Source organism: Filicampus tigris, chromosome 8 (genome assembly GCF_054856515.1).
Source record: "Filicampus tigris isolate MCC_2025a chromosome 8, RoL_Ftig_1.0, whole genome shotgun sequence".
Classification (NCBI taxonomy): Eukaryota; Metazoa; Chordata; class Actinopteri; order Syngnathiformes; family Syngnathidae; genus Filicampus; species Filicampus tigris.
The window spans coordinates 13,260,547-13,287,546 of NC_141224.1; the positions used below are offsets into that span (position 1 = coordinate 13,260,547).

The 27,000-nt window shown below is 39.3% G+C and overlaps 1 protein-coding gene across 5 annotated transcripts in view; it reads right to left on the minus strand.

Annotated features, from left to right (window-relative positions):
* The window catches only part of ptprub (protein tyrosine phosphatase receptor type Ub), a 177,018-nt gene that overhangs the window by 69,843 nt on the left and 80,175 nt on the right, over window positions 1–27,000 (minus strand). For all 5 annotated transcript variants that reach the window (XM_086037770.1, XM_086037767.1, XM_086037771.1 and 2 more), the window contains exons 3-5: window positions 16,305–16,576; window positions 4,106–4,187; window positions 1,552–1,667 (exon numbers count right to left, since the gene is read on the minus strand). In XM_086037770.1, coding sequence (XP_085893896.1) covers window positions 1,552–1,667; window positions 4,106–4,187; window positions 16,305–16,576 — 470 coding nt within the window. The remainder of the gene's footprint in view (window positions 1–1,551; window positions 1,668–4,105; window positions 4,188–16,304; window positions 16,577–27,000) is intronic.

Consider the following 27,000-nt stretch of genomic DNA (forward strand, 5'->3'; position numbering starts at 1 on the left):
TTTGTTTAAAACATTAAAATTATTCTCCAACAGACTTCAAAATTATGCTGACTTCCATTTACAGGCTATTTATAAAATCTAAGAACATTATTTGCATAGTAATTTGGAATGAGGTATATGCTTGCAATGAAAATGGCCAACCACTCAGTCCCAGCAAATTATCTCTGCAACTGTAAAATATATCCAGATTCTATCGAACTCTAGTTCTGACCATGGCAACAGTTGCAAACTAAAGGAATAAATTAATAACAAAAACAAAAGTCTGACAGTGCTAAATAATACACTCGTATATCAGTCAATCAGTTATTGCATCAGTAATAAAAACCATTGTCCAATCTAATTAGATTGGCAGTTGCATTTCTCTAATTTAATCCTGCCAAAAATCATTGATCCCAATGGTGGTAATTCACTCATTAGACAATTAGGCATGCTTTACTAACAACAAACATGAGCCTATCAAGACATTAGTGATTTGGGATGCACCAAAGGTACCACACAAATTTAGTTTGGACTAGGTGATCAAATACAATGGGAAAACACATTAAACCAGACATTGTTCTCTAAGAGAGAAAAAGTCAACTGAATGCTTCGTACTGAACGGGGCGGGGGCCGACAATGTTTATGAATACGGCCGGAAGGGTACCCAGGTGGAGGGTCGCGGCCGGACGGGCAAAAAAGGGTCAAGTGCCCAGCTCTGATCATTTTGTTGTGCTAGCTTTAGCATGCGAGCATGTTGAGAGCAACATAAACATTTGGGTTTTGCTTTGCCGCTTCCTCTGCTGTTACACTGAAACCACAGACCACATAAACCTCAGTATGACAAATACATAGGCAGTCATTGAGGTTCCACAGAGAAAAACCTGGCGACCACAAGAAAACAAAATGTGGCTGCCTTTGGCATGCTGCACAACGAGTGACGCCGCTAAAATCAACTGAAGTGGACCAATACAAAAACATTTCTGTCAGCGACCCTTCACCCGCACACAAAGCGATTCAGACCAAACTGTTACCTGACTGATTGTTCAGTAATGGCACTTAAGAAACATTAATTATAACCTTCCGGGTTCTTTATATTGCAATTTGTTAGTGTGAGGTAAAAGCATACATAGGGCGCTGGTGCACAGTAAGAAAAGAACTCTGGTACTTATGGTATTGCATTATGACAAAAAATGAAAACCTACTGTGCAATGATGTTAGCACTACTGTTGATGTCAGGAGTGACTGACAGCAAAGTCCATTATTGTGGGAATTAATCATATTACAAACAACCTTACACAACATAAGGTACACCTGCACAATCAAATGAGATGCTATTACGAAAGCTGTATAAATAAAATCTGCCTTTATAGTGCTAATGCTCATCTGACTGACACTGTCAGAAAAGCATCCATTGAACAGGATGTTTATTATTGTGGTTGCAGTTATATTCTTATAACCACACTTTGTTTGAATTTCATATTGTGCATGTGGGGAAGAACAATGTAAAAGCTTAAATTTGGAGTCCAAGTCCAAGGTACAGCAGATTCATGCCTGGATAAATGACTCACTCACCTCCAGTAAGAATTTCTCAGCCTCGGAAGCCTTTCCAGCAGCCACACACTGGAAAGTTGCATTTTGTGCAGCGTTCACCTCCTCGTCTCCAAGCCTGGAGAAATGCGGTGCCTTATCTAAGAAGGTGTATGGAAGAGAGAAAAGGGAGGAAGAATTACCTTTCGGCCACTCACAACGCCAGCCTGCCACAGAGGACACATTCTTATCAGGGCTCAAACACAGTCATTTTCAGTTTTGTGAGAACAAATTGGTCTGTTCCGTGTTGCTTTCTTTTGCCTCAGCACTGAACTGTTTGTATGGACAGCAAACATCTTAATTCAAGATGATTTTTTTTCTGCCAGTGACATGTAAGCTACATAAACATAATTTTGTGTTTATTCGTGAAAACCCCTTAACCTATGGTACAATGTTTTCAAAGGAAGGTTGTTGTGAAAGAAACTATGTCAATCTAAACAAAGGGAGTGTTAAGGTTACCTGATATACATTGTTGCTCACTATTAACACCTTATAAAATGTACAGTATACTCCAGTGTATATGAGTGGTGATTACTGAGTGAACATAACGCACTTTAAATCAAGGGTAATCTATTCAGAGCAGAGTGTGGGAGTGAATGTGTGAAAGGGAAGCCACAGAGTAATCGTCAATCCTCCACATTTTGACTAATAATGTCCTGGCATGCTGAGCCGAGCTGCCAATGAATCAGTGTGGGAGTAACCCTCTCACCCAATTCCGTCATTAACAATAGAGCAGTGAGGAGAGAGCCCCGCTGAACCAAATCACCGTGTAAATGCCGGCCGCACAGCCTGCCATGTCTGAGAAATCGGGTAGGACGTGTCGACTTGTCACTCCTGATGACTGACAGGGAAAGATGGCAGAGCTAGAGTGAAGCCGAAAGCATAAGGGAGAGGCTAATGTTTGTTTCGCACTCACCACCGTGCGCTCTCTATAGCACATCAAGAACATGGTGACTTGTTGATCTTGTTTATGTACACGACATAATAAAAGAAAGCACATTATTCTGGCGCAGTTAAACCGATTAATAAATAATACTGGCAGAAAGCCTGAATAAGATGACAATCATGTCTCTTTAGACCAATTACATGTAAAAAATAAAGATAAATGATTTTCCCACAGAGCAAGCGTCATTCTAAGAGTAAATAATGCTCCAATCATTATTAATGAGTAAACAGTAGAAGCAGAACAGAAAGGGAGCAAAATCTGGGTCTCGGACAGAAATATTTTCTAAAATTGGATGGTAAGCCATTCGGCTACTGTTTTAGCAAAAGAAAAACAAGAATGTGTGAAAGTGAGACATTTAATTTATGTTTTTACTATTTACCTATATTGTAGCTCAAAACAATTTCACATTGGACTTGGCTCTCATTCAGTTCGCATCTGATTTGATTTCTTAAAATGCCATTTCAGCACAAATTACTCATCTTTGAATTAACTGTGCTCTGCACTGTTTGCTGCAAAGCCGTTAATTTCCATTAAACATCAAATTCTTTATGAAATTAGCTGTCGTTTAATCGATTCATCATTGCTTGAGTGGTAATTGATCCAAAGTCAATAGAACAATAGTAAGCAATTTGAAAAATCTGTGTAAAATAGTAACATTTGGGAGAGAATTTACTCAAGTGAACTTGATGGGCTTTTTCAAAGTGACTTTTCCCTTAGCTTTCATCTTACTTCTTCTCTCACTCAGACTGTGTGCTGCCAAATTCTGCTTACTGGATGTCGGCCACATTGTGAAGCATGCACAGGTCTTGATGAGATTCTTAACTGTTTAATTGCCACAGTGGGTGCCTTCAAAAGACCATCTGTGGTCACAGTGAGGAACGAGGTGTGGGGACTGCAGTAGTAACATGCAGCGAGAGTGTAAACCAAGCTGTTGTTGTTGTTTTTAACCAAGTAAAACAAAAGTGTGGGGGTACGCTGTAGTGTAGGTTCATCATGATTGTAAACAGTAATGAGATATAACACTGAATCTTAGAACACAAATCTTTCAGAACAGTTCACCCCAAAGCAAGCACAGTTCATGAATGTGCATGAGCTGACAAGAACTCTCACATTCAGCAGTACACAGAGACACAATGACCCTGAGTGACTACGTCCAGGGCTCAAGGGTCTGAATGAATGTTCCACACAAAATCCCCACAGGCAGACAACACACTGAACTTTGCTTCCTCACCCTGTGGCAAAAAAAAACAAAAAAAAAAACAGCCACCAAGTGTAAGGAGACAAATTTTTATAAAATCATTCAAAGGCATTGAAAAGAGACGTATGACCTAAAGCTCTCAATACTGACAGCCAAACAAGAGATCATGAAAGTGAGCGTCTTCCACCGTCACACTAGGCTTTGAAAATGTTTTAATAGCAGCCGTTGTTGCAGTATCCTTGGGATAACCAGGATGATCAACCGTGAATTTTCTTCATCCTATTTATGTTTCATGGTGCTTTGAAGTGCATTCTCCCCCCCAAAACCGTTAAATCTTTTCTTCTTTTTTTTTCTTCTTCAGCAAGCTTCCGTGTTTGCAACTTATTGTCACTTACAGCAGGGATAGTTGAGCACCATGATGTCATCGATAGCAATGTACCCTTGTCGCTCCGTGGAAACGGTAGCCTCAATCAGTACCTGCAAAAAATGAAACATGAAGACACAATGAGCAGGTTTTAACAACACCCAAGGCATCTTTTACATGAAGTGACAGCCATTTTCAAAGGGCAATTGACAACTATCATTCTCCATTGCTCCCTTTCCCTTTTGGTGGCAGATGCATTAATTACAAACAACCCCATTAAAACTTTGTTGTACATCTGTTGACCCCAAACAAGCCTGCAGAAAATGAGACAAGAAAACAAGCCAAAAAACAGAGATGGATACGTTTTGCCCGAGTCCGCAGGGCCAGGGGAAATAATAGCTTTATCAGCAAGCACACAATGTGGCACATGAGTCATTTTACATCCCGAGCAAAGGCTGCTGTGAAGCCATAACAGCACATTGTGCAGCTGCACAAGGCCACAAGACGCAAGGGAGGACAAATGTCTCTACTATCCTATGGAACAATAAGCTACGTGATACCCAATCAATATAAAATCACCATCCTCAATAATAGTGCGAGTTATGAGACACAAGGGTGATCTTTGTTTTTCCAAGAGCCAAGGACAGTGTTCCATCCACGCGTTTGATCGAAAGGCTGGCTTTGACTTATTGTTTCTCATAATCCTCCGACCGAATGATTACAGGTGGTTAGTATCACTGGATTCTGACATTTACTGTGGCCTCATACACGCAACCAAGCTATCCTCCATATGTGTGGGACGCCTGCTAAAATATGTCATAAACTAGAGCCCAATCTGCTCTGGGATATACAGTCACAAAACCTTCAAATAAAACCAATGAAGTTTATTGTCGTGGGTACATTCCGTATCATTGAGGCAATAATGAGAGCAAACTCATTTGACTGAGCTTTTAAATTCATCCTCCACCTTGAAGAGAAAAGTTTTCACTTCAGTAAAAACACACACACACACAAAAAAAAAGGGAATGTTTTAGAATATCTGAAAAACAGTGAGTCTGTTGCTATTCAACTGATCTATAGTATCTATCCAAGGAAAAGCTTTTGATCCAAAGCATACCATGTGCCATGTATCGGGCTATCTATCGCCGGTTAGGACTTTTCACCAACACTCTTGAGTCGCAATATTTAAATGTACATTTGAACAAAACTTTGAGTTTCCGAACGGTCTGAGTGAAGCAGTGCACGCTTGAAGCATATTTCCGAACACACCCATGATTAGGGAACCGGGAATTTGGGTGAGTCGGAGCTCTACTGTTCCTGGCCTCAGTTTTTGTAAAATAAATTTCCCAAATAAATGCGACTTATACTCCAGAGTGACTTATATATGTTTTTTCTCCTTCATGATACATTTTTGACTGGTGAAACTTATACTCTAGAATGACTTGTAGCCCGAAAAATGTGGCACACATTTCAGCAGTGATGTAAGTCATCATGCTTTCAAAACTTTATAGCTGTTAAAATACACTGCCACTGGGCTCACATTCATATTAGCCTGAAAGCCTAATTTTGTTAGATGGTGAACAAAAAAAGGTTTTCAAAAAGTTAAAATGTCTAATTGAAGTCAAAACATCAAATATGAGATTGATTGTTTGGAAACCCAATTGGTATTCTTGGTCATTAGAAGGATAGTTATTAAACAAGAAATAGCGTTCATTTGTTTCAATGAACAACCTCCAAATTGCTATTCAAAGCCACTTTGCCAGTGGAAAGCATCATACGCCTGTGTTTTATTGTAATTGCTTACCTGACTCGCTACTAAGAGAAATTCAGGGATCATCGACCAATAAAGCAAAAATTACGAATGACTGATCTGAATAACATTTTGGAAACACATTATATTGGCCCGTAATGTTGGCTTTTAGCAGAAGTTATCCATACACATCAAGCCCAAAAAATAAGATTCTTCTTTTTCCATTCCAGACTACAGACAGCCTTCGACACAATGTCTTTCACTCAACATTTGACCTGCCATGGATATATTACTCACTAAATATTATAGAAGAAAGGTCATATACCAAAGTCAATCTGCGCAGGCAGAAAATGCTCGAGGGTAGAAGACAGTGTAACGAATGTAGTCTACAAAAAACTCAGTTTATATTTGCTGAGGGGCCTTTCGTAGCCACAGGCTCAGCATGGAGAGGGAAACATTTTCAGACAGAGCTGATGTAGTTTCAATCATTTACAAATCTTTGGCAGGAACTTTTTGACTGTCGAAGCAAGTAAAGGTTACTGTGATGGGAGCCATCATGTAAAAAGCAAAATGTATTACAGACCAAGAATCTGGTGGGTTGTTTTTTTTGTAACATTTCATCAATGTTCCATTTCCTCAAATAGCAGCTTCACTTCTGATTGACATTGTGTCTCAATTAGTCGTCAGGTCCACTTGAACAAATAAATCCTTTCCCCAAATAGCAAATGGCCTTTTTCTCTCAGAACACAAAAAACAAGCGGTCCAGTTTGTAGCTGTAATTACCTTCCTTATCATCATACTTCCAAACAGCAGTACAATTTGGTATGCCACAACTCCCTCGACTCAATTTAATTCATAAAACACTTAAAAAACCTCAACTGCTTCTAACAAAGTGCCGTATTCAGATATTAATCAAACATGAACTACAAAACAAGTTAAAAACAATAAAACATCAAAGCTATTGCAGTCTCCTGCTGAGTTGAAAGCCAAAGAATAAAAAAAATGTCTTTTAAGACAAACATAAAAAAATGGACAGTGAAGATGCTTCTCTAATGTGTCTCGATTAAATGTCTAGTAGTTCTACAGTTCAGTAAATAAACAACCCTGGCTATTATTGGAGGAAATAAGGTATTATTATTCCTGATTAGAAGAGGAAGTTGTCTTTCTTTCAGAGAGGAAAAAAAACAGAAGTGCCCACTTAAAATAATATATGAATAATAATAAATAATTATGAAGCACATGCAACAATATTACACACTATCATAATGGGGATTTTATCGAACAAATGGACAATATTTCTTTGTTCAATATTACTGAAAATACAGTTTGAAAAAAAATATATATGAAATCCTTTCCAACCCCCAAAAATGTGTTTGCCAATAAAGTCACACCTTCGCATCAGAACCCCTCTTCAATATCGCCTTAACAACATCAATTGAACTTGTAAGTCCATGGACAGTTTCTACCTGTATCTCATTTAAGGATGCATGAGGTGGCATCCCCGAGTTGATGTGTGGAGGTATACAGTCATCCAGCGTCATATATTTTCCTTTCAAAGTTGCTCCTAAAGTTCTCAATTAGGTTGGTGTCAGGGGATGATTGTGGCCAAGTCATGAATTTCTCTCCATGTATTCCCATGTCAGCGAAAGCTTCATTGGTATACTTAGCAGCATAGGGTAATGCATTGTCTTTCATGATCATTATTTTACTGCGGGAGGCATGCTTTTTAAACTATGCTAGGAAATGGTCCGTTAGAGACTCCACATATTTTACAGAGGTCATTTTGACACCTTCAGGCACGCTAAATGGTCCTATATTCTCTTTCTCCTCCTTAGTTCAGAACAAAACATCACTTATTCACTCCCTTGCTTACAATGCATACTTGTCTTTGGAGGATCCGGCAGCTAGAATTTTTTGGGACTTCACAGACACCATCATCGTCAAACACCCGCTTGCATTTCATAAGCGTCTTTTTTAACAACTGCTGTCCTGATATGATGCATTTTCCTGACAGAAACCTTCCTTTATACGCCTTTATCTGAACAAACATGTTTGCGCTATTAAACTGAAGTACTATCAACAAGTGGAAAAAAGAAATGTGCAGTGTAAAGCATAAAAAGTGAGAAACGTTTAACAGTGGAGGGAGTCTCTCTAGTTGGGAGACTTTGAGGGCTGGATGACATCTTAAATATTTGATAGGAAGGTTCTCCTGGTAGTTGAAAGGCCGACAAAGAGGGAGAAGGGTGCATGCTATCCGAGATATATTTTCTGGTCAACTTTTTCAAGGTGATCTTTATATTTTCCCAGAATAATCCACAGAAATCAATAATGCAAACTGAAAAGGGGGAGAGGTTTGTCATGCTCCAGACTACAAATACACTGAGAGATGGGTATAATATTCTATACTATAATATTCATTTGTGTGGAATTGATATTCGGTTAATCAGCTTTTAAAGTAATAAAGGTGAAATTGAGTCAATGGCGAGTTTTGAGATCCTTACGTGGCCGATTTTTTTGTCTGCCGTTGTGGTAAAAAATTCGAGTCACGAGTGCTAGCTAAGGTGGCAGCTAACTTAAGTTTACTTTAAAACTAAACATAGGAAGAATTACATGCTGTGTATTTAACCAAATCACATTAACTTTGTCTTACCAAAGTCCGCTAGCTTAATGCTAACACACAATGCATAAGGCCACAGACGTGCTAACAAAACTAGCATTTACATTAATTCATTATGAACCTCCAAACAACTTGTATTTGATCACAAGCGGTAGAAACAGGCTGACAGAGCATAGAACAATTCTCACAGAAATATATTCTTAATCCTGAGTGAAAAATAACAATTAAGACTGTTCAAGTGTCAAAATGATCAGCAAATCAGAATTGTTGGACTCCAGTCAGAGTGAATCTTAGTACATTTTACAGCTTACTTTATTCTGACGAGAGCTACAACTGCTATGTATGCAAATAACTATAGCCCTCTACCATGATCGCTGTGGAAGGTGCCATCACTGGAGGGGGACGGCGACCACGGCGGAATGAATTGGGGATAGTTGCTCCAATATTGCACACAGGCTGATCTCCAGTTGGCTATAGGCCGCAAAGAAAGAGCTGTAGGCATTTTTTTATGATTGGTAATGAAAGGCATTGATCAACATATGCCGATGACATAGTTTTCCACGGAAATCGGACGATCTCAATCGGTGGCCGATCTGTCTGAGCACCACGATATGGTACTATAATGCATGATATTATAATCCTTCAAGGGAAAATTCAACTCACACTCTGCTGTAGATTTGTGTTGAACACCACACAGAACCAGATCACACGCATGCAGACATGCAAGGTGATACTGTATATCAGGGTAAGCTGAACAGTGCTGAACCTCTCGAGCTAGGGGAGTCACGACGGTGTCTTGCTCAAGGTCGCCGCGACAGTAGTCAGATGTGAGGCACAGCTTTCAGTAAAATCTGCAAGGTTCTACACCGCTTTAAAGTACAACCATAGTATTTAGCATTGCAATACGTTTAATGGCAGACTAATTTGAGCATGTGATAAAAATTGTCAAAGCGTAGGCAACACTTCAGAAGTATGAGGGTGAACCCCCTGATGGAGCTGTGATGACAACAACACCTGGCTTTTTACAAAGTTTTGACTGCTGAAGAAAGGAAGATTTTGAAGTTACAATCACTGTGAGACTTTGGAGACAAAGACCAGATACTAGCACACGAAATATAAGTAATATTTCGTGGCGTGAGCATTAAACCAATTGAGCTGCTTTATTCAAAGAAGGTTGTGTTTGCGCAGTCTTAAGAGACTTACATTCCACCTCATATTAATCCTCCTCCTCTCAATTGGCAGCCATGGAACAATTCTGACTCACTAGAAACCATAAGTGAGATAGTATAGAAGAAATAATATCCATAAGAGAAGAACAACTCATACCACAAACCCAAACACTGTTTGGAGGAAACTCAAAGAACATCAGCACTAGGAATAAAGTGATGCCACTTTTTTCTGTACAACTACTTACATTTGAATACTCGCCGATACTTGGTAAAGCCATTACATCTTGCAATATTGCTGAAAATGCCATTTGTTTCGCTCGAATATAGAAAAAATGTGTAACAACTTGTCACAAAACATGACAATAATAACATAATAAATCCCACCTGACAAAATAAAACAAACAAAACAAAATGAATCATGGATCAACTGTGATCTATAGTGTGTTAACTAAAGCATTACATTGATTCCAATATAAATGTTAATTCCCCTTGTAATCCACTTTTATATTGTACAGAAATAAGCACTTGACTTATTTATTTATTTATTTTTTACACAACGTGCTGGAATGACACTCACGTAGCCATTACTATCTGCTTGGTATATACATGCATGGTGGCTACACTGACCAACAACAGCATTAATTACATGACAAACGTCTGAAAAATAATGTAAAAATGACCTATGAAACTGACGGAGCGATGCAAAAGGATACATATCGTGGTCACATGGGTTGCATAGCCAATCAGGTGTGCGTATACTGTAACAAGTGGAGCGTGTGCTGTACGCGGACGTACATAATAACCCGAACTTCCAGTCGGCTCTCGCGCCTGAAGGCAGAGAGGAGCCATCTTGCGTTGCCTCTGTGACTGACAACTTCTGCCGTTTTTCCACTGAAAACACTGTCATCAGTGCACGTTTTATGGCAGGATTCCTGTATGGAGTCATGAGAGCCTCTCAGGGAGCAAACTTCACTGGCTACATCGACCATTCAGAGTATATTATCTCAGTATCGTGAATCGTGACTGAGGTTTACATTTCACAGCAATTTATTTCTTGATGGCCTTTGCTTTCATTTCATTGTTCAGACATCCAGATTTACAACGATGTTTGAGTAGCACTCAGAGATATACATTATAAGAGAACATTTATAATGTCATTCATACCGATGAACTGTCCATTCAGAGATTCTCCAGGATTTACTGGTACAACTGTACAACAAACATTGTGCTATTTTCGCCGTACAGACAGAAAATTATGTGAAAACACCACGGAAAAATCAAGTTAGGTGATCTTGGTGAGCGTCAACGTAAGATGGCGTCACTTCTCGCGACGGCGAGTAGGGCTGGCTTCGGCAGTCCAAGTTACATCCATGGTGCTGTAGCAGCCATGCTAAGCGGCTGTCGCCAACCGAGGAGTTCATCATTCATATTGCAGAGCAAAATTTCACCTAAAAGTGTGTCATATGTATCTTTCAAGTATCACCACAAACACACAGCTGACATGGCTCCTTCCCAGAAAGTAGATGTCGGGCTGGTGATGTGGTATCGGTGCGTACATATATATATAGTATTGGAGAAATTTGACAAGCGCTGATACCTTAGACTGGTTCAGTGCATCCCGAATCAGCCCATTATTAATGCATTCAGAGCTGCCTTGATATGTTAAGAAAACAATAACATTTTGCAAAACAGTGATCACAGCTCAGCCCTGCATCCACTGAGGCGATCTTCAACAAGGCACTCGACACTGTTAAACTCGCTCAGTGTCAAGTTTTCACCATAAGAGCAAGAGCTATTAAAATCATTAATAAGGGCATTACAAAGATGGTGTGGTTCCCACTGCTTATGACATGCAAAAATAAATTAAGTGGTGTAAGGACAATTGTTATTGTTAGAGCCATTTTCCTGACATCTTAACAAGCCAATTTATGAAGCTCAGGAAGTCTAACTGGAGAAATCCATTGAGTATCAATTTTGCAAACACCTTCATACTCACAGACACCGAATTCCTCAAAATTGTAAATAATTCTATACAAATGTTTATTATCTATGTTCATTTTTAATGGGTGGAAAATATGTTCCTGGTCTGACATCTAAAGTTAATACAGTACAAACATATTTTGGGTGCACTCAAACTTGGCAATCCATACCAGACAACTATTGCGCCTTAAAAAAAGAAATCATTATATTACTACTGCAATTGGCTGGCAACCGATTCAGGGTGTCCCACGCCGACCCTTGTGAGGATAAGCGGTATAGATAATGGATGAATTATATTACTAATAAGTAATTAATTGATAGTGATTTTCTCCATCTTCATCATGAAAATGTATTCAAATATATGTTCTTAGTCGTAACCACATTGATATGCATCTCATGGCATTTGTGTTCCATTTTTGACCAATCACAGAAAACCACAAACAAATTTTGATCAAAATCATGCAGGTCCACTGGATGTGAATGTGCAAGTTTTATCAGACTCAAAATGTCAGCCCCGCATAATGCGAGCAATCTGTCCAAGGCATAACCACCTCTTAGCTGGGCACCAGCCCCCCTGAATAATGTACATTTAACAATGCATATGGCGAATTGATAATACTTTAGAAATGAAATATTGATCCGATCCTATGACTGAATTAGGATTTGTCCATTCTGTAATGTCAGTTGGGAAAGGCTCCAGCTCCCTGTACCTCGAAGCTGTTAAAATAATAGAAGGACAAATATCGATCTGATCCTTTTTCATACAGGCACAGCAGGTAACGCAAACACAAACATCAATAGCATCTGATTGGCCTGATATATTGCTTCTCTAATTTGCAAACAGTGGCTTGGGTACTCCCATTTATTCTTCATGAAACGAATCAGCATATGTTCTGCAATGTTGGACTTAGCCTTTTATAACACATCTCATGACCAGAGGTGGGTAGTAGTGTGCTACATTTACTCTGTTACATTTACTCAAGTATCTTTTGGCATAAATTGCACTTGCCATAGTAGATTTAATGCAACTTACAGTACTTTTTACTTTTACTTCAGTATTTCTATGAAGAAAAGAGAGTACTTTTGCTCCTTTACTTTGAGCTGTGTAATGTTGGATACTTTTATTTTTATCTATTTATTCATGTAGGCTTGCCTTGAATGATCTCTTTTTTTTGGGCTACAATGCCAGTTATTAACAGTTATTTGCCGATGTTTTATCGTCCTCGTCTCGTCCTCATTTGCTGTCGGAGGCGGAACACGCTCCGCTCACAATTTCTGAACGCAGCTGTTTACTATTGGGCTTGTTCTGCTTTCATTAGGCTCCATTTTGGGGGGCACTGAATAACCGAACGGCACAATTGAATAACGTTCTGAGTTTCGGAACAAAACGTTTTTCAAAACCGCCGTTCGGTTATTCAGAGTGAAGCAAAAACAGAGTGCCGGTGCGCACTCTAGGTGCTCCAAATGGGGGCACGGTGCGCCAGTGCGTCAGGCAGTCCAGATGGAAACAGTTCAAGCACAAGCTGCTAATTGGTTTAGAACATAGGCTGTGTTTGCAAATTAATGAGAGGGGAGTGTGCTCTGCCTCTCCAAACACACACACTCTCTGAGTAGTGCACAGGCATCAGAGTGAATTACCGAACGCGACCAAAAGTTCATTTCATGACTGGTCCGACTAAGAAAGAAGAGCAATAGCTAGAAAGCCCGCAAAATAGACGCAATAGATGACGTTTTGTCACAAATGAAAATCTGCAATAGAGTGAATCCACAATGACTGAATCGCAAAGTAGCGAGGGAACACTGTACGTACATACTGTAGGCTCCTTCTCGCAGAGACAAGTATACACACACACCAACTATGGTCAAAGTGCAACTACCATAGAACATAGCTATTAAAAAGGCTTTACTTTACTTTATCAATAGTTATATAATAATAATTCTGTCATTTATTCAATCAATCAGTTTTAGTTACAGTTACATTGTTGGACAGTGGCTGACTAATATTATATTTCAATGTATTTATTTGTCTGATGGTTAAAAAGAATAAAAAATAACATCAAAAGTTAATCACCAGCTACTACACAGTACTTGAGGAGTATTTTCACTGAATAGTTATTCTCTCTTACTTAATTATTACTCAATATATCACTAATTATTTGTAGGACTACTTTTTACTCTTACTTGAATCCTTTAAGTACCGTAAATAAAAACAGGACTCTTACTTGAGTACAATATTTGGCTACTCTACCCACCTCTAGTCATGACAATGTGTGTCTCCAACTGAAACACTATGCCCTTTTAAATTAAACATTTTTCACATGACACGGACTTCAATGTTTAAAAATTACTTCGAATTTCTGGGTAGACATGTTTAGGAAATCACAGTGTTGTTCAGAGTGTTTGTTCCTGTCCATCAGAGACACCTTTTACCTCATTGTCAGGCTGGGAGATGGGAAAGAGTCACTCTAAATCTTGCCCCTGTTTGTACAAGGAAGTACTATTTACAAAGTGAAGGTCAGTTCTTGCAGGGTTGAACACAATTCAATTAAGTTACAGCCACTGACAGTTCATGATAAAATGCACAGTACTCAACTTAATTGCTTTTTGACACTTCCACTGAGTTTGCAGAAAAATTCAATTGAATCAAAAGATGGCTATACTTTAAAAACACCTGACAAACCATCAGCAAATCAACAGAAAAATGTGTTACACACACTCAATGCCTGTTAATAAATCAATACTGTAAATAGGCTATAAAGCATGATTAGCGTTATTGTAGCTGGCTATAATTAGACCTGACAAGGTAAAATCACAGTTGGTCACATATGAGTATAAATTAACCTTTGGAGCAATGCATTTTATTACGGCGCTACAGTTTTATAAGACACTGATGAGATTTAGAGTTTATAAGTGACTTTTTTTGTATGAAGTACAACCACATTCAAGCATAATGTGTATAAACCAGAGGATGTTTTGTCTTTGACAGTTACCACTATTGACCGGAAACTGGAAAGTAATCCAAGTCCCTTGTATCATTTCTGATTAAGCCATAAAAGAATAGAGCAAGGGTGGTCATTGGAATTGACAGCAAGCAAATAGGCATTTATTTTCATAACATCTCTGTCATAACAACTGACATGAAAGAAGGGGAATTTTACACCCTAGTGAATGAATGAAATGTCACATTAAGACAACATGAGAGGTAGCAAAAGTACTTACACTCTGTAAAAAAGTCTGATAAAACAAGCAGCAATTTGACTCCTTTACTTATGGTAAATAAATAGTATTTTAAAAAGTACATACTCTGGAATGTACTCAAAAGTAAAAAGCAAAACTTTTTTTTTTACCGTCAATTATAAACAATACCTGTTTGCTAAGTTGGAACAATAAAAACAAGACAAGTGTTTTCTAAGCCAAGTGCCAGCTAGCATTGGCTCAAGTTGGTATGCTATTAAAATAACGTGTTCAAATAACTTTGCTAACAGGTGAAATGACCTACCAAAAAAATGCGAAATCCTAAATGCAGAACGTCACAAGTTAGCAGACTTCCGTTGGATGCTACGATAACTCGCCTTACTAACAAACTAACTTGATGGCATGATGGTTTTAACCCAAACGAACTAAACTTTAGTTTTCTTTCTGGCTGGTGTCTTCATACAATAGCTAAATATCCAGAGCTGGGCATTTTACTAAAAATTGAGCATCAGTCATCTGTCAGCAGCGAGTGTACCCTTCCGTCGTCCATCATCCATCATTTTTCCCGGTAGGAAAAAAATAGTACCCATCTATAGGCCAGTCCGCCTCTATTTTTAAACAGCCGTCCGTCGGCGAGTCTGACTAAACTTTCACTAGCGCTTCTTTCTGATTGGTGGCCCTCGGCGGGAAAATGGCCATCCAATCAGTGCGCGCTGTGTGCGGGAGCCCTCCCATCAGCACACTGATTGGATGACAGTTTACCCGCCGCAGCCACCAATCAGAAAGAAGAGCTGGCACATGGCAGCTCTCTATATAAGCAGCTGTCGTCATCAGCGTTCCCAATCAGACAAGTTTCTTGAAGAGGCACAAAGAGCTTACATTCCGAGCCTTTTCAAGCGGAGCGCAGTCAGACAAGCGGAGCGGTCAATGAAGACACACTGCAACGGGCGACGAGAAACACATGATATGATATGTGTAAACACAAACAATGCCTAAACGTCGGATATTGTCATCTTTGGTAACGCTTACAACATCAAACAAAGGACAGTGTAGATGTTTAAAGTTCTTGCAAGTGCTTTGTCCAATTCTGCTTTTAGGCGGCACCATTTACTGTACCTTAGCAGGACGTAAGTGCTTTGATCTGTAAAACTTTTGCATACAGTACACATTATCAGCTAATGATAAAACTGAAAAAAATACACCTTACCAATATGGATTTTTCTCTGATTCGAGAATTTTTGCACGCCAGAAGTTGGTGGTTCTTTGGCAGATTAGCAGAAGACACAACACATTCGCCATGCATTATTCTTGAAGTCAATTAACGTACCCGTAGTACCTGAAAAATTGACTAACATTACACTATTGTTGTATTTGTACTTCATTGCCTCCCACCACTGCCTGTAGGTGGGAACATTTGCAAATGGTCACATGGCATAGACATAAGAGTGATTGAAGAAAATTTAAGTCATAGATCACTGAGGTCAAAAATGCAAACGAACATCATCCCTGCCAGCTTTACCTGATATTCATTTGGCCAGAAGGTACTGACAGCCAGCTCCATCTGATGCCACTGCTTTCCGTGAGATCCCGACGCGTTCCACACCGGGTTGCCCAGCGGACCGCCGTTGACACGCACGTACGCCTTCAGGGTCCCTGGACTGTGGCCATCGCGGCTGTACAAGAAGTAGCTGAACTGGACACAGTGTGTGTCGTTCTCGCTCAGAGTCTGCAGCAGCAGCTGAGCACAATGGCCCGCTACATGCTGTGAGGAGTTGATCAACATATAGGATCCTACAATGAGAAGTGAAAGAAAATATTAGCCTGAGAAATCCATTTTGTACACTTTCATGTGTCCAAGTTTGAGTCGAGGTAATTTATTTTTAACTATCTGTCGATACCAAGTCTCAGTCCGATACCTCAATGCAATGCATTACGAAGAAAAAGAGAGTACATCCAAATTGTCTTAGTTATCTTACAAATGTATTATTTTTTGGGTGGGAATAAATCTATCACAACTTTTCGTATGGTTTTAAGGCAACAGTGGTTCAAATCAAGTAATCAAATAAAATACTTTATTCTTGACTTTAGACATTTTTTAAAATCCGATACCGATTAGCTGAAAATCAAGTGAACGGCCCTGATTTCCAATCACATGACTGGTTCAGGACAAGCGCATGTCTGCGCAGTCTTCTCCATCGAGTAGTTTGAGTGAGTAGCCCTACCTTACTTTAAACAAGGATATTTGGCATATTCCTCCCACTCAATATAAACACACATTATCATTGCCAAGCCTAATTTCTGCTGCATTTAACCGTAGGATACTGGTTTTGTTGTCACAGTAGGTAGGACTTGGCGGATATTTTTTCGAGCAAGGAAACATGCTCGGTAGTCAGAGAGCAAAGTACTGTCCAGAGTTGAAATGTTTAAGTATTTTGTTTCTGTATTAGATATACCCGTAGTACAGTATACAAATCTTACAAAGACTCCAACTGCATGTTACAAACGATTTAAGTTAAACATCACACAGCAACATTTAATGATTCATGCTCTTATATTAATAATTTGTGTTCGCTTTTTAGTAATTTGTGCACTTGATTAAAATATTCATAGATACAATGATTATATTATGTTAATATGTGCTCTCCAACACTTAATACAGAGAACCTCATTAGAGGCTTAACTTTTATGTCATCCAAATAAGCCTCACACCACATGAGATGAAGCCACAGAGTCTTGCCTCTCTCAAAACGCAAAGCTTTTCAAACTGATTTGTTGATAACTGCTGGGAGCTTGTAGGCGATGCTACAGAGATTTGTGTTAAGCAGACACTCTGTGAACTACTGCACACATATCACAAAGGATTAAATCTGCTTTTAACCATTTTTAGCTGTTCAAATCCACATGACAAAAAAACGGGGAAAAAAATCTGGAAGTTGTTCTCAATCAAATCACAGCCTTGCGTGTAGGCGTTTGATAACGGGGGAAAGGTACCCTGCTGAATAAAAATACATAAAGTAATGTTGGCTGAGAAAGTCATTTGTGTGAACTGTAGAAACAACAGTCTGATAGGGGAAAAAAATAGTACCAGAGAAAGTCCATTGGTAGCCTCCTAATCAGGATAACATAACGCTCATTGCCCTTTCCTAGCATCTGTCCTGCCTTCAGTTTCTGTCCGTTAACATGATTAGCACAACAATGCTTGAGACCTTCCTGTATACTCGCATAATCAGGCCTGTCGTCATTGTACTCCGAGGCCTCTCTGTTCTCAGTTACTCAATGTCCTCAGAGACCACATAGTCGAGCGCTGGCGCCAGGTGGCCCGAAGACCGTTATTTTCTATTCAGATGCAATAGCAAGTGAATGCTGATGGATATACCAAAAAAGAAATTTTACACACGCACACACACACCCACACACCCGTACACCCCCACACACTCCCCAGCTGAACCAAAAACGTTTTACTTTTAACAGTGATTATCTTTTTATATGTATATTTGCACCTTAGATGTTCCACTGTACAAACACTAAATCTTGCGTTTGTCGGATTTACTTGTGTTTTAGGCAAAAAGTAACCTGAGACACCACTAACAATTAATTTAGGTGCACAAGACAAACATCTACTTTAATGTTTTGCGCAACAGGATTGAGATTCACAACCCATCACAGCCAAGCCGTAAAGAAAGTTAAACAGGGGACCACAGACAAGTAGGGATGGTCGTTATCTTCGGGCTACAGTACTTATTTTACTGCAAAGCCCAATTGCCCTGCAGTCCACTGTCAACAGCCACTGATTTGTGACTTGTCTGTGGCTGGGGATCACTGCACTCTCATATTGCTCTGTTTAATTAGATCTTTCACAAACCCGTCTCCTATCGTGCATCGTGCAGGCTCACGAGGGACTCATAAAATCATAGCAAGGGGTGAAGTGGTAAAGCTGCACTGTCCTCACCGGTGGTTGGACCCGACCCTATATGTGCCTTTTTCGTAATATATAGTATAGAGACGTTTTTAAGACCTGTGCATGGACCATGCAGTTATCTATAACGCCATGCATGAACCAGCCACGAACAGATTCAACGTGAATGTGGAGTCATGCCACATTTTAATGAGGTTTCCTATAAGACGGCATGTGATGTATGAAATGACCATGAATTATACATTATGACAAATTAAAGAAGTCTGGGATGTATTTTGTGCTATAATCATGATATGGTGCAAGATAGTCCACAGTGACTCATTCAGTATGGACAATCCATTAGGTATCATTTTAGTTCATGTCATTTGGCAAGTATCCAAGGTCTTGTCTCACAATGGAACCGATGATGTTTGTGTACAGAGGAGCAAAAGAACCACATGGCAAAGAAAAAGACAGCCTTTGGCAACGCAACATTAGCTTAGTGATTAGCATTGGCTTCGCCTGTTCCCTCATACTCGGGATTAGGGATGGACCAATTATCAGCCGGGCCGATAATCGGCTTTTTTTAAAAATCTGATGTCCGATAATAAATCAATTTAAAACTGTGTTAACTTCAAGGAACTATTTATTTAAAATTTCAGTTAACTTTATAAGAGATTCTACTACCCCGAACACTTTATTTTGCACATTTTGTTTTTCTTTGAAATCAAAACAAAGATAAGGGCAATTTTAACATTTATGTCATTTTGAAATTTTGGAGAACTTTATTTACTGTAGAAAACTATGGGGAGCTATTTAAATTTTCATTTAACTTTTTGAGACATGCTGATGATTCTGGGAGCTCCCTGAACTTTATTAGAATCTTACAACAAAGATTTATATTGTCAAAAATGTATACAAATGATGAGAAAAAAATGAACATGCAAACCTGAAAAATCGTTGAATAAACATACGCTTGAATATATTTCAACAAAGTTAAGAGTTTTGAATTTTCTTTTAGATTTTGACTCCAATATTTTTCCATTTACTGAAAATTAATATCGGTATCGTATCAGTCCTGAAAAAAAGAAACATATCGGTCTATCTCTACTCGGGATTGCAATACTTTGTTACTATTTGTCCTCCTTTAGTGATTATGATGCTTATTATAATAAGTGTAGCTTATTTGGCGCCACTGAGGCGAGGAGTAGTTACTTGTGCAGCTCGTAGCTTGTGCCTTGGTAGGCAGTTAGTGCCCCAGTTCGTGAGCAGCAGCTCAGAGCTGATTGGTTTGCATGACCTGTCAAAAGTAGCAAGCCACTTCTCATTGATCAGCTTGGTGGGCGAGGAAGCAGAGAGCATTTACAGTATGTGTGAAATTTCTGATACAACAGATTGTGGGTCAGTCAGGCACACTGCAAAAAGACGAAGCTTCGGCGATAACGTAATCCTGTTGGCTAGAAGCGCGATTTCGATCAAAAGACAATAAATCGGTCAGTCCGAGCGTACGCGTGCAATCACACACAAGCATTGACAGCGTGACTGAGCAAAGCGCAGAGAAATCAGAGTCGCATTCCATCAATTGATTTCGCTGTCAAGGGCAAACTAACATCTGTAACAAGATTAGAAATGATTGAGCACATCATAATTCATATAGAGTTCTGGTGGACTACGACCCGGTCACAGGATGGAGGTGACACTGTCTCTGGCCAGAAAAGGAGGATGACAAAGCTACATCTGGACAAATTAGAAAAACAGTGAGCAAAAGGAAGGAAGAACATCATGGTAAACTAGTATTTTCCCTGTAATAAAACTTGTGGGGGACTAAAGCTTTGTCCCTGTGACATCCAAGGCCACACAGTTATCTCAAATACAGCCTTTAATGGGATTTACGGCTGTGTTTGACTTCAAGGGGTGTCCTCGATGATGCTTGCAGTGCCATTACTGTTATATTGAGCTATGGTCTGCTCTTGGCACATCTTCTGTCTAATGTTATATTCTGAGAAGGTCATGTAGATGTTTGGACTCAATTTTCATGGGTTGGCTACAGTTCCCTTAACTCTGTATTTATTCACTGCCACCCGCAATATCCTTCAGCACATATCCAGTAAATAAGTTTAAAAAAAGGGGGGGGGGGGGTGGCGGCGGTGGTCATTGGCCTGAGAGCAATATTAGAGTTGTTAGAAGAGCAGCCCAGGGATGGAAAATTACCTCATTATGTCGTCAAACTGTCACAGAGCATTAAAAGTTTTCATGAGACGAGCCAGCCATCAACAACATCAATGCTTCATCATAAGACTTTAATGTGTGTAAATAGCTATGTTATTCTTTCAACTACTTTAGTGTTCTAGCTTGTCTAATTTAATGCATAATTCCAGGCAGGTCTGAAGTTGTGTAATAAACATTTATGGAGAGGGTGTTTGTCCCCTTCCTGGGAACATCTTTTATAGGGACAAAACAATAATAGGAAATTATACCACCATAATTGACTTTTCATAATGACACACAATGTCGATCTTACTTTTGAGGCGCACACTCACTTAGTGCTCAAATAGAGACAGCTGCACAGCTGCTTCCTTCAGCAACAGTGTGGTACGTCATGGCAACCACCTTCAACTGCTTACAAACACAATAGCGAGTTTTGCAACCTTTGTCTGAACAAAAATGACGTACTGCGTGTTTTGAAGAATTTTTCGCATTGGAAAAAAAAACAAAAAACCCACCAATGCATTTCTTTGGCTGTAAATTAAACGTGAATTTTAACCATTCGCCAACCGGCCTGGTCCCTATATCTTTGAAGGAAATGCCACATTTAAAGTATTGGCAATTGCGTAATAGCCTCATGAATTGAGTCGGACCATATCGAATCGAATCATAATCCCACTGATTCAAACCAAATAAAAGAGTTCAAACTGATCCACTTTATAATGGAAACTTCATTGAATCATACTGCACCCCATTTATCGAGATACGTATCGAACTGTCTATTACTGGAGAGATCCACAACCCAAATTTGCAAGTTTAAACTTAATTATCACCAAAAAGTTAATAATTATTGCTCGGCAGAATCTGTTGTCTTATTTCTTAAATCTGTTAAAGGACAAGAAAACTTGTCCTAGCTGTTTTGGCGAAAAGAAATTTGCATTTTTACATACTGTTTAAACATGGACTGGGACATGAACCATCATTTTGTCTTGAGGGTACCCAAAGTTACCCGCAGCAAAGATTTCAGTATAGAAGTGAGTCTTGCCCTTGTAGAACCTCCCTGCTCCTCTTTGGATGGCTGCAGCATGTGAATGTATTCTGCTGTGCCTCTAGTTCTCAGATGTTGGAGGAAGTTAGTGGTGATGCCACAGAGCTTCAAACACATCACACAAACTGTCGCTGCGGTTCTAGCAACTAAAATAGTTGCACCATATGACGGTGTTGGTGTAGAGCCATTTTCAATGCTGTTTTGACTACTGCTTCTCTTCTCTCTCTTGACTTATCGACTGACAAACAGCATTCTAATTTGCATGAAGATGACAGTTTATGGCAGGAGAAAAAAAATCCTATCAACACAGTATTAATACAGCAATAACTTGTAGCTGAATTTTATGCATCTCAGGATCATGTAACTCACACATTATTTCAACCAAGTGAATCAAAATTAGGGATGAAACAGTTTACGGTTTACAGATAAATCACGACAAATGGTAAGTGTCAGCATTTCAATTTTTATTTATCATTACTACCATATAGAACATCTCTGAGAGAAATTGTTGTCTCTCTCCTCTCATCTGGTGCATGCAGCAAAAAAAATCATGAAATAAGATGGGGCTCTTAGTAACTGACGATGCAAGCTAGGTTTCAACAATAACCCATTAAATCCTAAAGCGACTGCCTCAACAGCTCCCCAAAACCTAAGGTCACCTTTGGAATTACCCTTGAAAACCTGAAGTTTTCCCAGAAATTCAACACTTACAAAATAATTAATATCTCAGCCCCTGAAACAGACAGAAAAATAATTCCAAAAGATTTTAAGACCTTAGACATGTGGCTTGCACACAGGCCAGAGTTTATGAAGCTTTACTGTTTCAATCGAAGATGTAAAAATAAAGTGTCAGTGTAACAGAAGAGCTATTTTTAATTTTTAAAATCAGGTGGTAATTACCATCCTCTATTTTCTTACAAAGACGTCCAAATTGTCATTGTCTACAAACATATATCTTAACCATATATCACGTTCGATTGGTTCTACTGGCTCAGTCGCGGAACTTTCGATTAAAAAAAAATATTCCAGTGAACACAAAATCGTTATTGACATTTTCTCTCTTTGAAACAATGTACCCCTCTGGCGGTAGTAATATTTTTCATTGACCAAAGATCATTTTCAAATGGCATTTCTTGTGTAATGCATGTTGAATAATGGAAGAGGCCTCATTTACTTCACCAAAGCAGCAATTTCCTCTCTGTATACAACCTATCCAAGACAATTTTAAAGCACGTGAGTCAACTATTCACATTGTCCTCGGTTTATTGATTGACTGTTCTCATGTACTGTGAATGAAATGCAAAAACAAACCTAAAGGTGACAGTGTGGAGAGTATAAAATAAGGCTCCCCCGCCATGGGGCACTCCTAACCTTTTTTCTGGTTTACTTTACTTGAAAAACACTCAGAAACACTCCCACCATTTCTGCTTTTAACTTTATTGTATCCCCTCGTTCCTAGTAACAGTTGTGATTGGTTTCTCGGCAGGGCTTTGTCACCCTAAGCAGAAACCAAGGAGACCATTACGAACACCCCAGGGGATTTTGTGATGTGTTAGGGCTAGAAATGAACGAGAAAGAAGCAGACAGCAGAGTACTGGTTTTAGGGTGGAAAATAAATTAAATACAAGTGGTGGTTTTGTCAAAGTAGCCTGTGCCTTCCAGCATTTAAGGGAGATAAGACCGAGCCAGCGAGTGTTGTCGTCTTTCCAAAGAGAGAGACGAGATGCACTTTCTCAACAGACTGCCTGTGCTGACCTTTTGAATTGTCCTCTAAGGCAGTTCACCATCAGCTGTCCTATTTACCCAGAAGGGAAGTTTCTGTGGAAGGATGAGTGGACACATGAGAAAGGGAAGATGTACTTTTCATTTGTCTCCAAACCTTGTCCGTGTTGGTTCTCTGACTCGACAAGACACAACCAACACACAGTATATTGCAGACTGGAATTTAAATGCACATAAAAAAAGCAGGATAAAACATACTCTGACATATACTGTAAAGTACAGCCTGAAGTTCAAAATGCTTATACTGTAGGTGTTGCCATATTTTATGTGTCAACGATGAACACTGCACTTCCATTTCAGGAATTCATGCATTTTTGTCTATTTGCATATAGTATCAGCAATATGGTTACGCGTGATAAAATTGCAGCTCCTTAGGAGGGGATGACCTTCCTCTTATCATGCCTTACCTTCAAATACAAAGAACATGGCTGATAGCCATGTACATGGCTATCAAATAGGGGCATAAAAAAGTAATTTTCATAAAAACTGAGTGAGAAGAAAGAAGCGATGAGGCTGGTACAGAGATTAAATCCTTACCCACAATATTAAGAAACATGACAAGTGATGCTGGTCTCTTACATTAGTTTTGAAATGTCCATGAAAGTTCCATTCTATTACAAGTATGTCATTAAAATAGTAAACCAATCAAATTTGCAACGACCAACAGGACTAGATGATCTCGTGCAAACAGAACGGAACAAGAAAAACGATCACTGTTCATAAAGACAAGCAAAGACAAGCAAAACAAAAGCAAAAACAACTGAAAATAAAACACTGTAATATGCATGCCAGGCCTGTAGTTGGCAATGTCACCAGCGGGCAAAAGGCTATTGTGGAGGACTTACAGACACCACATTCATTGTAATGGTGAGTTGTATTTTGATTAGTCATTTTTAATGGTTTCTCTGCAGGTCCCTCAAAATATTTCTTTACGTAAAACTATTATGTGGTGCAAAAAAATATTGGGGACCGATGTAAATGAACTGCCAAAATGGCACAGTTTTAAATCTCGTGAAAGCAGCCCCTTAGACTTTCCAGCGCACTTTGATGGGAAGGTGTGTTCCAACTATTACACAGAAGGAATTCATGTAATCCCTCCATGGAGTGGGATAAACCATACGCCTTATTTAGGCATAGATGACTCAGCGCCATCTGTCCTCCAGAGCCACTCCAGTCCATATTTGGACCTATGGAAGGAATGTTAACAGACATGAATGCAGCATTGCTAACTAATAACTAAGATAACTCATAGCTATGTGATCATGAAATACAGATTCACAATATTGCCTGAAAACTGAGCAGCTTGCTGATGACACAAGTGAAATGTAGTTTTGCGACTGTGTCCCAGGTGTGATTTGGAGGCTACGTCCTATGAGAGTAGCAAGGGCACGGCATTGCACACTGCAATATTGTGGGACAAACAGGCTGTATGCGCTTCAATTAAGTGTGATGCAATATAAGAAACACAAAATGAGACTTTCACTTGCCCCCTCCCCATGTGGTGCGCTAACTGCATCTCAACGTACACAATGACCATTTTTGTTACTCTGCCAGCGCTCAGACATGCATGTGCACGCACCACGACAAGCATAAGATCACCTCGGGGACTTTGTCGGTCAGTGAGGAATATAATAAACCATGTGGTCCAGCTGTAACCTCTAACACAGACACACAAAACGATAACCAACAATTTCGGACTAAATTTGCAGCCACAAGAAGCTGCCCGCCTGCCAACAAGCTGTGCATCACGATTCGCAGCACGGTGAAATGTCAAGCTTTTGCACACAATGGGCATACAATGGTGACCTGACTGATGTGTTTGTGATTGCAGAATGAGATTGACTTAGAGGGAAACTTGTCATGATGGGCTATGGGGAAGTGTATTTGCAGCATGTTAATATGCACGTTCACACCTGTTGCATGGGAATACTGTATGATGCACCACTGTTAGTATTCTTGGACTGTGTATGACGGTGTTTTCTCAGGAAGCTGAGAAAGACACAGTCTAGACGCGCAGACAAACAGACGAGCATCTTTTTGTCTCTGAAATCCATGAACCTTGCCATCTGGACTCAGTGGGCTTTTATTATCACACTTTGGGAACATTTTGTGCAGTACCGCCATGCTCTAGCTTTTGTACATGCAAATAAAAAAGGACTATTTTTACATGGCAACCTTGCAAAATCGGGAACAACATACGTATTCTAACAGTTTCAAGTTCGTCAACAACATCAAAACAACTCTCATACTGTGCATGGGCTTGCAAAATACCTGTACTAATATGCCAAACCAGAAGACGGCAACGGCACTTTGTCAGTTCCAGAGACACACAACAAGCATATTAGCAATGCAGCAAAGTAACATTTTGCTGCAGAAGCATTAATCACAATTCAGGGTTGTCACTATCTACCGGTAATATTTTTAGAATTATAATTCTATCCATTATTCTATTGATTAATTGGATAATCGGATGAAAATGTATTTGCATTAAAATGTATTGCAAAATCATTTTTCCACCGATTACTGTTTATTAGTTGATTATAGTTATCTCCTATAATTAATAGTGGCTGAGTGTACACACATTACTAATCTGAGCCCTATCTACCCGTATTTCATTGAGCAGTGAATGCTTGCAAATGTTGGATTTGCCAACTTTTCTGGCCAATACTGGAGAAAATCAGGGGGTCACATCTGTCATTAGCAACATTTTTGCAAGGAAATTGCTAAAATTAAAACTGTTTCCAAACATTTTTGCAACTCTTTACAAACCCTGACAAAATGCCAAATTTGCTACATTTTCAAACATTCGCCGCTCGGTGAGATACGGGTTTCAGGGATTTGGTTGGGATTGGGATTGGCAACAATTATGACTCTATTCCAATATGCGGTTTTATTTAGCTAAACACAATAGTACTCCCTACAGTAGTTTTATATCGGCTAAACAACATAGTAGAAAGTGTTGCTCTACCTTAGTTCTGGATGGTGTACTATTTTATTCCTCAGTCTCTTGCTGCGCTGCCCCCATTCTTCTCTGTAATAAAATGTGTCTCAGCCATCCGTTGATAAGTAAATACAGTAGAACCTCACTGTGTGTTTGTTTGCGTGTATGATTATGACCGATTTGGTTTTGCAATTTTCCGCGGTGCTATTTTAAAGACAGGAGAGTACAGGCTGAGATGTGCAATTGAAAAGTAGAATTTACTGGACAGAAAAGAGAAGACACCTTTGTGGCAGTGCCATTACTTACAAAACGTTGTTATTTTTAACGTCCGAACAGTTGCTGCT